The sequence below is a fragment of the Loxodonta africana genome, chromosome 8, assembly GCF_030014295.1.
Source record: "Loxodonta africana isolate mLoxAfr1 chromosome 8, mLoxAfr1.hap2, whole genome shotgun sequence".
Taxonomy (NCBI): domain Eukaryota; kingdom Metazoa; phylum Chordata; class Mammalia; order Proboscidea; family Elephantidae; genus Loxodonta; species Loxodonta africana.
This window is the reverse complement of record NC_087349.1, coordinates 2,448,116-2,465,480: the sequence shown is the minus strand read 5'-3', so window position 1 is coordinate 2,465,480 and position 17,365 is coordinate 2,448,116. Positions and strand designations below refer to the sequence as shown.

General features: G+C 40.4%; 1 protein-coding gene across 1 annotated transcript in view; it reads left to right on the top strand.

Moving 5' to 3' along the window:
• Window positions 1-17,365, top strand: part of CNTNAP2 (contactin associated protein 2) — a 1,506,181-nt gene that overhangs the window by 369,462 nt on the left and 1,119,354 nt on the right. Inside the window, exons 5-6 of the mRNA XM_064290350.1 lie at window positions 9,376-9,579; window positions 13,187-13,371. Coding sequence (XP_064146420.1) covers window positions 9,376-9,579; window positions 13,187-13,371 — 389 coding nt within the window. The remainder of the gene's footprint in view (window positions 1-9,375; window positions 9,580-13,186; window positions 13,372-17,365) is intronic.

Sequence of the window (17,365 nt, the reverse complement as noted above, 5' to 3'; positions counted from 1 at the left end):
GAAAAAAGGTCTGACGATCTACTTCCAGAAAATCAGCCACTGAAAATTCTTCGGGGTTCAGTTGTACTCTGACACACACGGGGTCACCATAAGTTAGAATCTACTCAGAGGCAACTGGTTTTTAGTCAGTAGGGAAGGAACGGAGAAGCTAAAGCTATGTCTCATGACTCTGGAGAATGCAAACAGGACCCGGCGCAGGGAGTGAGGGCAGAAAATAATCAAGTGTTGGACAAGTTGAGTTAGATACATCTATGGAACGTCCACATGGACCAGTCTTCCAGGTAATTGAATGTTGGAGTCCGCATTTTATGGGGAAATGAAATCGGACTCCTCCAATGTTGTTGGTGCTGTTCTACACTGAGATTTCAAGTACATCAGGGCAAAGCAGCAAATTTCAATGAGGTATGTTGCAAAAGCACGAGGGGCCAAACTTCAGGAGAGAGCCTTGGGGTTTTTGTTTTGTTTTCTTTTTTCCAAGTAGAAGTGATTTTTCGGAGTCCATCTTCAGATCATACTTTAAAGATCTGGGGCAAGTTCATTTGCTACTATTAATCTCAATTAGCTGTTATGGATACCTTCTACTATTTACTATTTTTAACTATTTCTGTAGGTTTAAACTAGAGATATGTGGGAAGAAATGGCAGTGGGTTAGAAGAAAGATATTAATCAGAGATGGGGCGAAGTAGCCTGTGCTCCACCACAGTTCGTAAATGTTCTAAGGTTGAATCAATTGAAAAAAATAAGAGTGAATTTTCCCCAGCACCACTACCACAAACAAGTGGCCTGACATGACCATTCAACAACTGAGACTGTATTATATTTGTAGTTGTGGCACCAGGTGGATTGCAGTGATTCTTGAAGTTTCTTCCAATCTTGTGATTCTAATTTTTAATGGAAAATCATAACAATCTTATTAATTCTGTTTTTATGCCATTTACTGAGCTGTAAGTGATGACTCTCCATACCCAGTTCCTGTTGAGTCGATTCAGTCTCATGGCGACCACACGCATGCAGAGCAGAACTGCTCCACAGTGTTTCCAAGCCTGCAGACTTTCAGAAGCAGATTCTTCTGACAGGGTCTTTCTTCCATGGCGCTGCTGGGTGGGTTTGAACTGCCAACATTTTGGCTAGTAGTCAAATGCTTAATTATTTGTGCCACCCAGGTGCTCCTATAAGTGACAGCATTCTTCAACAACTGTTTAATGAGTATCTACATTTTTTCTGGCACTGTTCTAGGCTCTGGGCTTCAGGAAGAAACAAAACTATCTCTAATGCCTACATTCTAGTGGGAGGACACACACTGTAAATATGTAAACATATAAATGTCAGGTAAGATACAAGTCATGAAGACTAGCACCAAGTGATTGGATAGAGATAAAGATGGCGATTGTGATAATTTATAAACAAAGGTCAACTTGTCCAATATGATGGCATATTCCTTATTATAAATCAAATATGTAGATTTATATTTATGTAAAATTTGCAAAACTAAGCAAATTCCACCTTGCAGCATTTTTAAACTTTGGTTTTAGATGTATATTGAATTTAAAACTCTTGGAATCGACTTGGCATTTATTTGTATGCTTTATGTCGTATTAGATGCCCTACTAAATTCTTAATACGTGTCTTTATCAATATGCCTACTCCTCACTTATCAACTGTCTCATTATCTGGTATTTCACATTTATGACAATAGTAAAAAAGTCTACTATCTGACTATTTTACATATTAACAACGTAAGTTTGGCATTAACGAACACTGAGCTTCCAGGCAAGAGTAATGCTGGCTGTGATGTTTAAGGTTATGTGTCAACCTGGCTGGGCCATGATCCTTAGTGGTTTGGCAGTTACGTAATGTTATAATTTGGGAGTTATATAATGATGTAATTTGGCAGTTATATAATGATATAGTCATCCTCCATTTTGTGATCTGATCTGGTCATTGTCCATTTTCGCACAAAGCCAATTTTTGCAAAACTACCTGGTCTTTGGAACCTAACCATGTTGATAAGTGAGGAGTGGGTGTATTTTTAATTGAGCAATTCCACTTTAGGAATTTAATGTTCACTATAGAAATGTTTAGATTTGTGAAAAACAGAATAACTTGGATGTACAACTTCTCATTTATCATTCCAGGCTGCCTCTTGACCTCTCCCATTTCATCATTTCCACACCAGGGTGGTGATGTCCTCCCCTCCCTCCCACTCACTTTTAATAGAGGGTCTTCCTCCTTATGCTTTCCAACTCCTCATTCACCACACCACTAATGGCAACAAGGTATTTCACTGTTAAAAATCTGTTGCCATCGAGTTGATTCTGACTCATAGCAACCCAATAGGACAGAGTAGAGCTGCTTAACAAGGTTTCCAAGAAGCAAATGGTCAAACTTTTGCTTAGCAGCTGAGCTCTTAACCACTTTGCCATCAGGGCTCTATTTCACTATGTTGTTGTTGTTGTTAGGTGCCATCGAGTTGGTTCTGACTCATAGCAACTCTATGTACTACGGAAGGAAACACTGTCCAGTCCTTTGTCACGCTCACAATCGTTGTTATGCTTGAGCCCATTGTTGCAGCCACTGTGTCAATACATTTCATTGAAAGACTTCTTCTTTTCCACTCACCCTGTACTCTACCAGGCATGATGTCCTTCTCCAGGTACCGATCCCTCCTGATAACAAGTCCAAAGCATGTAAGATGCAGTCGCACCATCCTTGTTTCCAAGGAGCATTCTTGGTTGTACTTGCTCCAAGACAGAGTTGTTCAATCTTTTGGCAGTCCATGGAATATTTAATATTCTTCTCCAACACCACAATTAGAAGGCGTCAATCCTTATTCAGTCTTCCTTATTCATTGTCTAGCCTTTGCATGCATATGATGCAATTGAAAATACAATGGCTTCGGTCAGGTGCACCTTCGTCTTCAAGGTGACATCTTTGCTTTTCAACACTTTAAGGAAGTCTTTTCCCTGCCTCAGTCTCCTTTCTGATGCTGATCTCTGTGACCTGTAGGGCTTGGTTCCTAAAACCTAATTGAGTGATTTACAAACCCAGATATTGTACATTTAGAAATGTTTTTGTTAAATATATATTTAAAAAAAAAAAAAAGAAGTCTTTTGTAGCAGATATGCCCAAAGCAATGCATCTCCTGATTTCTTTACTGCTGATTCCATGGGTGTTTAATGTAGATCCAAGCAAAATGAAATCCTTGACAACCTCAATCTTTTCTCCATTTATCATGATGTTGCTTATTGGTCCAGTTGTGAGAATTTTTGTTTTCTTTATGTTGAGGTGTAATCCATACTGAAAGCTGTGGTCTTTGATCTTCATCAGTAAGTGCTTCAAATCCTCTTAACTTCAAGCAAGCAAGGTTGTGTCTTCTGCATAACACAGGTTGTTAATGAGACTTCCTGCATTCCTGAAGCCCTGTTCTTCGTACAGTCCAGGCTTTCAGATTATCTGCTCAGCATACAGATTGAACAGGTATGGTGAAAGGATACAACCCTGATGCACACCTTTCCTGACTTTAAAAAATGCAATATCCCCTTGCTTTGTTCAAACAACTGCCTCTTGATCTATGTAAAGGTTCCTCATGAGCACAATTAAGTGTTCTGGAATTTCCATTCTTCTCAATGTTATCCATAATTTGTTATGATCCACACAGTCGAATGCTGAGCAAATAATCCAAGAAGCTGGACTATATGAAGAAGAACTGGGCATCAGGATTGGAGGAAGACTCGTTAACAACCTATGTTATGCAGATGACACAACCTTGCTTGCTCAAAGTGAAGAGGACTTGAAGCACTTACTAATGAAGATCAAAGACCACAGCCTTCAGTATGGATTACACCTCAACATAAAGAAAACAAAAATCCTCACAACTGGACCAATGAGCAACATCACGATAAACGGAGAAAAGATTGAAGTTGTCAAGGATTTCACTTTACTTAGATCCACAATCAACAGCCATGGTAACAGCAGTCAAGAAATCAAAAGACGCATTGCATTGGGCAAATCTGCTGCAAAGGACCTCATTAAAGTGTTGAAGAGCAAAGATGTCACCTTGAAGACTAAGGTACACCTGACCCAAGCCATGGTATTTTCAATCGCATCATATGCATGTGAAAGCTGGACAATGAATAGGGAAGACAAAGAAGAGTTGACGCCTTTGAATCATGGTGTTGGCAAAGAATATTGAATATACCATGGACTGCCAAAAGAACAAACAAATCTGTCATGGAAGAAGTGCGGCCAGAATGCTCCTTAGAGGCAAGGATGGCGAGACTGCATCTTACATACTTTGGACATGTTGTCAGGAGGGATCAGTCCCTGGAGAAGGACCTCATGCTTGGCAGAGTACAGGATCAGCAGAAAAGAGGAAGACCCTCAACGAGGTGGATTGACACAGTGGCTGCAACAATGAGCTCAAGCATAACAACGATTGTAAGGATGGCTCAGGACCGGGCAGTGTTTCATTCTGTTGTGCATAGGACCGCTCTGAGTCGTAACTGACTTGATGGCACCTAACAACAACCACACAGTTGAATACCTTTCCATAGCCAATAAAACACAGGTAAACATCTTTCTGATATTCTCGGCTTTCAGCCAGGATCCATCTGACATCAGCAATTATATCTTCATTTCCACATCCTCTTCTTTCACTACGGCAATGGCCAAAGTATGCACCATCCACATACACTTCCACACAAAAAAGTTACTCAAAGACATGCCCACAGGTGGCAAATCATTGCAATTAGCACAAGAATGGGGAAACATGGTTTGCAACAACTGCCTTGGTGCGTGAAGGTCAATAAAATGCATTAATAAGCTAAAGCATACAGTTTCCCTACATTTTAAGGAGTATATAGTCCCCAAAATTCAAGCTATCATTCATTGTATATTTTCAACCATGACAAAATGAGGTGGCATCCTGTCCTCTCTCCCTTCTCTTCTCTCTTACGGATGCCTGGATTATTCTGTACAGTAGAACGATGATGGATAGGTGGGTAAACGTATAAAATCTAGAAGGTTATACACCATCCCATTACTAATAACCCTGGTGATCTTGTGAGCGGGATTTACTTCCAGCATTTCAACTTTCTCATTTCTGTTTACTTTCTTTTTATCAATAAACATATCTTACCTTTGCAGTAAAAAAATATAGCAGATATTGTAAAAATATTTATGTGGTAAACACTTCTCCAAAATGTCTTCTCTGAATTCAGAAAATAAAGAGTAACAATGAAAAAAAAAAAATGCTTCTGTACCATGACAATTTGATGAATTTGGCACACAACCAGCTCACTGAATTAGTGTTAGAAACGGAATTGTGGAAACTCTATGATTTGCATTCACTTTGTGACTAGTCATTATCGTTGCTCGGATTGCTTAAACAGTCCGAGCATACATATATAATCACTGCATAGAAAACTTCATTCTAGGGAGTGATAAGCAATCAGGGCAATAGAAAAAAATTAAAAAGTCGCCTTTCCCAAAACAAGCAGAACTTATTATTAGATGTCAACTGAAATTTTAACGTATTTTTGTCAGAAATAGAACTAAACTCTGATGAATATTGTTTGCATGATTTCACAATATCTCAGGCCCTTTCAAAGTGTATGGTATGTGATTATGTATAAATTACATATCATAGATTTTAACCAGGAATTTTATCATCTCCAGCCCAGTTCTGAGATCCTATCCACATGAGAACATGCTGATGTATTGGAAACATCTAACCCATTTTTGCAAGAACAACTTTGATCCATAGTGGGCGGGAGCGTTGTAGCCATTTCCCGTTGACCACTGAGCACTTGCTATTCGAAGGAAGAGACTTAATCCGTACCAATCCCAGCCCTCCCTGTTTTTGTTAGTACCGAAGACTTCCTGAAGAAATAAACCGTGCTCATCCTTTCTGTCGCCTTTATCCATTGCCCGAAAAGTAAGGGAGAAAGGCGTCGACATTTGCATAAGCCACTACTCCTCGCTCTGGAACTGAGTGTAGGTTCTGATTTAGGAGGAAATACAGGAGGTGTGAATCCTTCCCGCCATCTAAGCTCCAGGAGCATCTCCTTCCTGCGAGGTGACTGGGGAATGTCCGCCAGTGTAAATGGAAGGTGTATAAACCAGCAATGTGGCCATCATCCAAAGGCCGCAGTATGAAATTGACTGCAAAATTACTTTCTGGAGTCCAGAATTTATTCAATCTCTCGTTTTTCTGTTCATTCCTTTTTCAAGACAAAAAGCAATTTCTACCCGCTGCTGGATTATAAATTCAACCTGGGATCTGAAATGCCAAGTCCTTTTTTTCTCTCCTTTCACTCTCATTGCAGATAAGACAGTGAAGTTAGAATTCAGCCGTGACAGTATAGATGATTAAGCTGAGGTCTAATTGGCTTTGCAGTGTTAGCAGAAGCCACAATGTAATGGCTGGTTTTCCCCGACGGTAAAATAAACCTCTGTGACTCAGAGTCACAGAGAACAGAATTCTGTTGATTAAGGAAGCTTTTTTTATGGGCAGTAAAGAACTGAGGAGAAGAATTAAAACTTAAAGCTCAAAGTCATAGCTTTTCTGTCTGAACTTTTTAGAGTGTAACATTCTCCAAACTATCATTTAAACCATTAAATATCTGTTTGAGATAATAGGATAAATATTTTTAAAGCATGTGATAGCTATCTGTGATTGGAAAGGAAATCTTAGATTTAATTTTGAGTAATGTTTGAGATAGCTGTGTTCACAACAACTATTATGTATTGAATTGTGTCCCCCCAAGATATGTATCAACTTGGCTAGGCCATGATTTCTAGTATTGGTGGTTGTCCAGCATTTTGTGATCTGATATGATTATCCTCTGTGTTTTAAACCCTAACCTCTACAGTATTAATGAAGCAGGACTCAATTTACCAGATTAAGTAGTACCTTGAGTCAATCTCTTTTGAGATATAAAAGAGAGAAGTGAGCAGAGAAGTGACCTCATTACCACGAAGAAAGGAGTGTCTGGAGTGGAGCATGTTGTTTGGACCCGGGATCCCTATGCTGAGAAGCTCCTAGACCAAGAGAAGATGGATGACAAGGAACTTCCCCCAGGGCCAACAGAGAGAGAAAGCCTTCCCCTGAATTTGGCCTTCAAGCCTCTTAAACTGTGAGAAAATAAATTTCTGTTAAAGCCATCCACTTGAGGTATTTCTGTTTATAGCAGCACTAGATGACTAAGAAAACAACTCAACCTGATGGAGTTTGATAGTAAGGGCAAAGCTTGTAGTGGCAGGGAGTGGACAAAGGGGAGCCAGTATGGCCAGTGCAGCTCAGCAACCCCACTGCAGTCACATGGCATGGAGATTTATCTCATGGGGAGTGCTGGATACAAGGCCACCCAAGTGTTTCCTATGTGGTTGAGGTCATCAAATGCAGAGAATTAGGATGGGGGATGTGTAAAGATTTTCCTGGCAGGCTTCACAATTGCTCTTGTTTTTCTCCAACACCTCCAGTGGGCTCTGCATCCAGACCTTCCCCAATACCGATGAGCCGGCTCCATCCAGGCCAGTAATTTTGAAGTAGTCAGAGCCATCCAGTTTGATGAGGTTTTCTATGATTTAAAAAAATAAAGATCAAGGGGAATGGATTTTTTTATATATATGTTTAATGATAAAGAGCCAATGATGGTCACTAAGTTTGTATTTATACTCAAAATTTCATCAGAATTTGTAATTCATCTTACAGCTATTCCATGAATTGGGAACTCATTGGTCAGTGTTGTTATTGTTAGCTGTCCTCATCAAGTTGTCTCAAATTCATGGTGACCCCTTGTACAACAGAACGAAATGTTGCCCAGTCCTACATTATCCTCCAAATCACTGGCATGTTCAAATCCATTGTGGGAGCTACTGTACCAGTCCATCTCACTGGGGGTCTCCCTTACCCTCGCTGGCTCTCTACTTCACCAAACATGACACCACCCACTGATTCCTTCTGATGGTGTGTCCAAAGCAAGCATGTCAGACAATGTCCTGTTGAGGTCCATAGGTTTCACTGGCTGATTTTCAGAAGGAGATCACCAGGCTTTGTTTCCTAATGCATATTAATAGTGCCTAATAAAGAATATATATATTTTTTTAAAGAATATAATCAGATTTTCCATTTCTGATGTGAATAAGTGACAGTTATAATACTAGTCCCCATAATCACCTGTTTCTGAGGATGGTAGAAAAATCGCCCATACTTCTAAAAAGTTTATGCAATGTCATTACTTCAATATAATCCTGTAACTCAAATTAGAACCACTATAGTCAGCATGAGGTAGATGTTTGTTCTTCTAGCTCACGTAGAGGTAAGTGAGGGTGTCAAAGACATCGGGAGCCCAATTCTCCATTACAAGTGTAAGGAGCTCACAAGGAGTGTGAGACACACGGTGTATAGGAAAGAGTAAATGTTAAGGAGTTTCCCAAAGTTCAATTAGTTATGAGCTCTGAGTACTGCGACAGGCTTACTAAAAATGTAGTGGAATATAAAAACCTTTAGAAAAAATGGATATACCATCGGAATTCGTTTCCTGGGGCTTCTGTAACAAAAGATCACGCTCTGATGGGACATGTATTTTCTCATGGTTCTGGAGGCTGGGGATCCAAACTCAGAGTGTCGGCAGGGCCATGCTCTCTCTGGAAATTCCAGGGGAAGACCCAGGCATCCCTTGGTTTGTGGTCGCATCACTTTGGTCTGCTTTCATCTTCACATGGTGCCTTCCCCTATGTCTGTGTCACTTCTCTTCTTATGAGGACACCCGGCTCCAGTACAATCTCATGTTACCTTAGCTAATTACATCTGTAAAGATGATATTTCCAGCCAAGGTCACATGCACAGGTACCCAGTGTTAGGACTTGAACATACCTTTTCGGAGAACACAAATCTACCCATAATACCATCAAATGGTGTGTCTCAAGTGCCTTCATTCTACATCAAAGAGAAGCAAATATTTGACTAAAATGTTTATTTACAAGTAATGAAGAATCATCTTCATTTAAGGGAAAAATATTGGGATTAAATATTTTACTTTTTTCAATTAAATTCTAAATTCCCAAGTTAAAATTTGGAACTTTTAACACTTTGATTAGATTGATATTATAAGTGTTACAATTGCAGCAAGGTTTTATATTAGTATACATTTCAATGATCGTTCTTTGTCAACACTCCCCATAAAATTCTTTTCAAGACACACAGTAAACCAAAGGAAGAGATAGAACAAGAACCCAGGACCCTGGATTTCTCAGGGAAAGCACTTCTTTAGCCCTATTTATCCTCTGCAGACCCCATCAGCAATGGGCAGACTTCGCACTGGGTGTCAGCATGCAATGACTCCATAGTGTGTTGTTCATTTCTTCTTTTAGGGGCTGACGTCATCAACTTCGATGGCCATGTTGTGTTGCCATACAGATTCAGGAACAAGAAGATGAAGACACTGAAAGACGTCATAGCCCTGAAATTTAAGACTTCCGAGAGCGAAGGGGTCCTTCTGCATGGGGAAGGACAGCAAGGAGATTATATCACTCTGGAGCTGAAGAAAGCCAAGCTGGTCCTCAGCTTAAACCTCGGTACGTTCAGCTCTTGACGATGTTCTTTTTATATTGCTGTTCCCATTAGGAACATGGTAATGCTGCTCAGGCCTTTACAATGAAATTACAAAAATACGTCACTTTATGTTGTCAATTCATTCTTAATCCATAGTGGTTGGTGTATATGGAGATACACGTTCATTCAAAAAACGTTTGCTGAACATCTACTTTGCCAGACACTATTCCAGCTGCTGGGAGACAGTGGCAAGCAAAGAAACAAAGTCCTTGAGCTCGTGACGTTGATGGAATAGTGGGAAGTCAGGCAGTATATTATCTTTTATTATTATTTTAAATAAAGAGAAATTATTTCAAATAATGATAAGTTCCATGAAGTACATTAAGTCGGATACTATGAATAAGAGCATGTGTAGTGAGGGAAGACCTCGTGAATGAGAAGACAGTCAAGCTGAGCTCTGAGTAATGACAAGAACGAGCCATGAGAAAGTCAAGGAGAAGGAAGAAGTTTCAGAGAGAGGAGCAATTAAAGACAAAATCTTGGCATGCACAGGGACCAGGAAGGAGGCTGGTGTGAGCAGATCCAGTGAGGTGAAGGCCAGGAGATGGAATCTAAGAGTGGGTCCGAACCCTGAAGGTCTGTTAAGACTGGGAAGCTCTTGGGAAGCTTTACGCCCTGTGGCATTATGACCTTGTCCTAGAAGATCACTGAGGCTCTGCAGGAGCGTTGCTTGTTTCAGCGCAGGAGTGTGAGCAGGGCTCCTGCATAGCCCAGGTGAGACGTGGCAAAGGTTTGCAGGAGGTGGTTGTCATGAAGATGCAGAGAAATGGGTCTAGTTTTACCGGTAGATTCAGCATGACTTGTGATGGATTGGATGTGAGGTGAGAAGGAAAGGGAGAAAGTGATAGATGATACCTAGGGTTTGAGTTTGAGCATCAAGTGGGCACCCGTACCATCTTCAGAAACGGAGGAAGCTGATGGGGGGGTGCCAGAGAGCTGCTTGGAACTGGTGCATTGAGTTGCCCATCAGACATTGAAGTGGAGTGTCCATGACAATACCAAGACCTGCAGAGAAAACATAGGCAAAGCACATCAAGAGATAATTCATAGGAAAAGAAATGGGAATATTTTATGAACCCAAAATGCTCAACCACGCTATCTATAAAAGAAATGCACAATAAAATAACAAGGTACCAATTTTTGCTTGCCAAATAATTGTAAATTAGCTTATAATAATAAGTAAATTTTATGTAAATAAATAATAAATCAATACATTTTAAAGTGACAATATCAGTGTTCATGAGTATGTGACAAAAAGAACCCTCTGGACTATTCTGTAAATGGAAAAATATTTTCAGGAAAACAATTCGACAGCACATACTCAGATATTTAAAATCATCTATGCATTTTGATCCAGTAACTCTAAGGATATAATGAGAAATGCTTACAAGAGTTCAAGTCCAAGGTGTACTTTGCAAAATTAATTGCAGTGTCAAAATTTAGAAGAAGACTAAGCATGTAGAAATAGGTTTATATGCACTTAAAATGACAGTCAGTTATACAGGGAAATATTCCCTATACAACTTTAAAACTATAAGATATGAAATATTATAAACAGTATGATACCAATATTGTCATATTAAATATATATAAGTAAAGGTATATATAACACTAAATATAAGTATATATAATTAAATATATGTACAGTGAAACCTGTGAGAGCTGGAACTCAACGGGACTGCCTTGTTTTTCTGGGTCTCACAAGTTTTCTGCCTTTGACAGGGTGTAGTCTTACCACTTTTCTCTCACTAGGTTTAGTAGAAAATACTTGAGCTTCCCTGTCAGGTTTCTGCCTTACACAGGTTCCAGCTTTTCATGTATATGGAAAAAAAGTCTGGGAGGAAATGGACTAATCTACCTTTAGTGGTGAAAATATAATAGTTTACATGTTAATTCTTCATAATATTTTCTACTTGTAAGAATGAACATGTATTCTTGTGCTATCTCGGGAAAATTCAGCCCTATACCATTTTTGAAAAAAGGATCAATAGAAAGAAAGAAGGTAGAGTGAGGGGAGAAAAACCAGAAAGCAAAATGTAAATAGTTTTTTGTTTTTTTAATATGTGCACACACACAGAGACAAGGCAATTGGATTACATCCAACGTTTGTTTTTTCAAATGTCTCTTTGTCAAATGAAACACACAGAATAACCTTTTAAAAGCCACTGTGCTTTATAGAGGTGTGACATTGCTTTTCTGAAACAAGTAACTAATCACATGACCTCCCCAAAAAGGCCATCACCTTGTCACTGAAGAGCACTTTACTTGCAGAGCTTTATTAACTGGCTGGAATTTACGGCAGCAGCGGACGTATACCCACTTGCACACACTGTCACTCTTTACGCCCTTACCTGCACATCAGGCACACCTGGCCGCTGTTCTGCCTCTGGTACAAATATTTAAAGGTAATAAGACCGAGAGCAGTCCGTTCACTTAGCTTTGGTCTTACTTTCCTCCCCCCACCAACATATACACACATTCAGTCACAGCCACACATACACAAATTCACAGTCACAGCCACACGTCAACACTTCATGTCATCACCAAAAGCGAGGAAGAAAATATGGTCTAGGAAAGCCATAGAAAATATAAGGAAAAGGGACCATTAGCATCTTCAATGTGAAAGTATAAATAAGTGAGTAGCTCAGTGTAGCAGTCATTCTGGTCTTTGTTCTTAAACCAAGCTATAATTTCATTGATTAACTTTTTCCTGATCATAAAAAGCAGCACCTGATCAAAGTAGAAAACAGTATGGAAAATACCAACCGCACACAGAGACGAGCTTGGCAAACGTTCTAGAGTCTAGCAATCTTCCATTCTGATTTACAGTTTCGTTGTTATGCAAATCTTAATTTATTGCCAGATTGAATCCATGTACATATTCTTGAATGTTTTTACTTTAATGTAAAGTATAACTTGAGCAAATGTTTATGCCATTAAATGTTACATAGTGCTTAAGATTATGGCTTTTGGAGTCAGGGGAAAAATGAAAATTTTCATGCTATTTTTCCTTGATCAAAAATAACAACAGCAACAACAATAACTGCAGCAACAATAATAGTAATTTTTTTTAAGTGTTGCAGGTAGCACTTAATGGACACTCACTAGTACCAGGGAGCATGCTAGGTTAAGTTCCTGGCAGGCACTGACTCATTTAAACCTCACAGCAACCTTATAAAGTGGGTACAATCATTGTTCCCATTTTTCATGTGGGGACACAGAGCCCCAGAGAGGGCCCCCACACTCCCAGGACCTTAGAGCCCCTGATGGGAGCCAGCTCCAGGTCCCTGGCCTGCTCCAAGCCCAAGGACCCCAACTTTGCAATAACCCATCCAGGTTTAGGAGAATTCATGGCACCATGGAGCTAATCCTCTTCTTTTTTTCTTGTTAGGGGAGCAGACTTTTCCATTCTGAGTGACTTGCACGCACTTCACATAACCCTAGTCAGTACAGTGGCCTTGTGGTCCCCCGTGCTAGCTCTGTGGACCGGGCTCCAGGCCTCCTCCGGGAAGTGTCCCCTGCCCAGGTCGGCCGCCAGTCACTGTTCGTTTCTCTTTCCTTGTGACTCAGGAAGCAACCAGCTGGGCCCCATCTACGGCCACACGTCGGTGACGGCCGGCAGCCTGCTGGACGACCACCACTGGCACTCAGTGGTCATCGAGCGCCAGGGCCGCAGCATCAACCTCACGCTGGACAGGAGTGCGCAGCACTTCCGCACCAACGGCGAGTTCGACTACCTGGACCTGGACTACGAGGTAGGCGCCAGGTGGAGGTGTGGGGAACGGCGCGCTGCTGCCTGTCCTGCTTCTCAGTCACATACCACCTATCACTTTCACTTGATTCTCCAACCAGAAGTAAACCTGCAGCTCGAAAAATGCATGTCATTGCCTTCATTTCTAAACTTTCAACTAGGAGCACTTGGTGTCAAAGTGCTATCAGGACCATTGAGTACGTTCAGAGTAAATTTAAGTTGTAATCTTAGATTAACGGTAACCAAATCTTAATGCTAGTTAAATACGTTACCTGTTTTTCTTAAGTACAGACAGTATATTATATACCTGGCAAGCAGGGCATATGCACAAGGTTTTCTGATAGTTATTACAGGATGTTGCATAGTTAATTCTGAGTTCTGCCTACAACATTTAGTTTTGATCATTGATATATTTTGATTGTAGACAGATCATTGGACAAGTTCCGTTTGCTCAACTCTGATCATCATAAAGGAAGTAAAGTAAAACATAGGATATTTTAAAAAGATTGTTTATAAATAAAAGGATGTGTTTTACCTTCCAAATGATCAAAGATTAAAAACTAATTGATGATCACATTGCTACAGTAAAAGAAAGTATTCTCATAATGTACTGATAGGCATACCATGTTTTCAGTTTTTTTTGCTTGTTGTTATTAAAAAATATATATATATATATATATTTAGGACACCCTGCTAACTCAGAACTGAAGCCACGCCCGATGTCCACCTTTCAGCCACAGATTACACAGGCCCGTCAAACAAACACTAACACACGTGAGGAACGTGAGCCTTAGTTCAATCAAGTGTATGAGACCAAATGAGCCACACCTGCCCCAAAGCAAACACAAGAAGGCAGGAGGGGACAGGAAACCTGGACGAATGCACATGGGAAACCCAGGGTGGGAAGGGAAAGGCGGGGAGTGCTGACACATTGCGGGGATTACAACCAATGTCACAAAACAATCTGTGTATAAATTTCGAATGAGAAACTAATTTGTGCTGTAAACTTTCACCTATAATACAATACAATTAAATACATATATATTTAGAAAGCAGTTCAGCCTTAACATGTACATGGAACCTGGTCCTCGTCTCTGGGGATAAAGGTTCTGTGAGAAATGTTCATCGTGGTGTTATATATCACAGGGGAAACGAGAGGAGACTAAACGTACAAACGCAACCCAACATAAGACAAATAGGGTGAAATATTATTCAGCCCGAGGTTTCCTAATGGCCTCAGTTCGTGGATCACGCAGTGCCTCGGTGATTTTTCCACAGCAGCCCTGGACCATTCTGTGATAGTTAGGTCCACACAATGTAGTAAATATTTATGTCCTCACAACTTAGTACGCATTTGAAAAAAAGATAATACACATAAAATAAAAGAAAAAGCAATATTTTATTTTGTTCTCAAGGAACAGTAGTAATTTACATAGGCTGACTGACCTGCAATACCAAATTCTCAAATTTTGAGATCAGATTTGATACCTCTATCCTCATTTTCTATCCCTTTTGCTGTCATTTGATGCTGTTTTTATCAGAGCAGGGGCCAAAAATACAACTTCCCAAACATGACATCATCAAAAGGAATGTATTGTTCTTGCTGGGTGCCATCAAGTCGATGCTGACTCAAGTGACCCCATGAGACAGAGTGGAATTGCCCCATGGTGTTTTTAAGGCTGTAATCTTTATGGGAGCAGACTGCCACATCTTTCTCCTGTGGAGCGGCTGATGGGTTCAAACCGCTGACCTTTTGGTTCACGGCTAGGTGCTTAACCACTGCACCACCAGGGCCTTAAAAGGAACTTAGCAGATGGTTGATCCTAACTCATGGTGACCCTGTGTGTTACCGATTAGGACTGCTCCGTAGGGTCTTCTTGCCTGTAATCTTAGTGGAAGAAGATCACCAGGCTTTTCTTCTGTGGCACCGCTGGGTGGGTTCAAGCCGCCACCTCTTAGGTTAGCCAAATCTGCTGCCGTTGAGTTGATTCCGACTCATAGCGACTCTATAGGACAGAGTAGAACTGCCCCACAGCGTTTCCAAAGAGCACCTGGCAGACTCGAACTGCTGACCTTCTGGTTAGCATCCATAGCTCTTAACCACTATGCCGTCAGGGTTTCAGGTTATCCACCAAAAACAAACCAAACCCAGGGCCGTCGAGTCGATTCCAACTCCTAGCTATGATTCAGGTTAGCAGTCAAGAGTAAACTGTTTGCACCACCCAGAGATCTTGAGACCCATAAACCCATTGCTGTCGAGTCGATTCAGACTCATAGTGACCCTACAGGACAGAGTAGAATTGCCCCACAGGGTTGCCAAGGAACTGCTGGTGGATTCCAACTGCCAACCATTAGGTTAGCAGCTGAACTCTTAACCACTGCACCACCAGGGCTCTTTGGTCTCCTGAGAAACATAACTAAAACCACTGCCGTTGAGTCGATTCCGACTCGTAGCAACCCTATAGAACAGAGTAGAACCTCCCCCATAGGGTTTCCAAGGAGCACCTGGTGGATTTGAACTGTCAGCCTTTTGGTTAGCAGCCGTAGCACTTAACCACTACGCCACCGGGGTTTCTTGAGAGCTGTAAGGAGGCCTCAATCATCTGTCCCAAAGGAAAATGAAGTCTCCAATTAAAAAAGCTATGCACACAGTGAAGGAATACAGCGATATTTTAGAACAAGTAGTAATATTATTCAAAAGATGACGCTGCCTACTATTAAACGTAGAACACTTCATTCCCCTCAGTTGTGGAGTTAGGGATAAATTGATGAACACATTTCTACATGGGAAACGCAACATTCTGTTTCAGCCTCGATACTTCTAACCTTTGACGTCAGGTGCACAGATGGAGTACCAAACGACTTCTGCTCAGAGCAACTTAAAAATATCTTCCCAGCAAGTCTACTATTCTAGATTGCTCTCTGCGTATTTTGCATTTTCCTAATTTTTTTTAATATGTATATCATTTTTGTCCTATTTTTCCCCTTTCCTTCCTGTACGTGAGCTCTGTGGTAAATTATTTATATTCAGCTAACCGTAATAAATAATACTCCATTTTCTTTTGAGTGAGATCCTTTATGGTTTTTCATATTGCCTCATAAACTATCATTTCTTTTCCCTAAAGCTAACTGAGCAAGTAAAATGCCATGACACTAAATAATAGAACGTAATTTGCTCACGGGTCCCTAAGAACACAAAGGTCTTTGCCTTATGTTTAAAATATGAAGTCCTGACATTTAAAAATTTCCTAACTATTGCTTTCACTTTAAAAATATGCAAGATAAATTGGTAATGGTAACACTGAGTAATTAGAACAAATCCTGAGTAACTTCAGGACAATGTGCCTTGATATTACAACTGTGCTTAGTAGTTAAGTTCACTTACCACTAATTCACCAGGAGTAGTAACTGTTGTTATAGGCAATATAAATATTAAGTATAATTTTGTGTTATATAAATTTGATGCTACAATGCTGTAATTTGACCAAAACTTTACCGAAAAAAATGCGTATTTTCCTTGTATATGTAATAGTGGCCAGAGGAACACAGAAAGGAGTGATGACCTTCTTCCTTAGGATTTGGAAAACCTGTGAAATCTTTAAGCCTGTCTGCTTAACTTATGGCTTCCGAGCCCTAAAAGGCCTCTAGTCAACATAGTAATGAAGCGTTTGAAACTATTTCCTGCATTCAAATTACGGCTAATGAACATTGCACTGTAATGGTGTTTAGACTACAAGAGGCCAGCCAGTATTCAGGGAGTTGACTGTGATTCATGGACACCATGAATCAGAGTAGAACTGTGCTCTGTAGGGTCTCCAGTGGCTGATTTTTCAGAAGTAGATCTCCAGGCCTTTTTTCTGAGGTGCCTTTGGGTGGACTCAAACCTCAACCTTTTGGTTTGCAGCAAAATGTGTTAACCGTTTATACCACCCAAGGATTCGCCAATATGTCTACACAGGCTAAATACCATACCTCTTGCTTTTTCATGAAGTTATAAC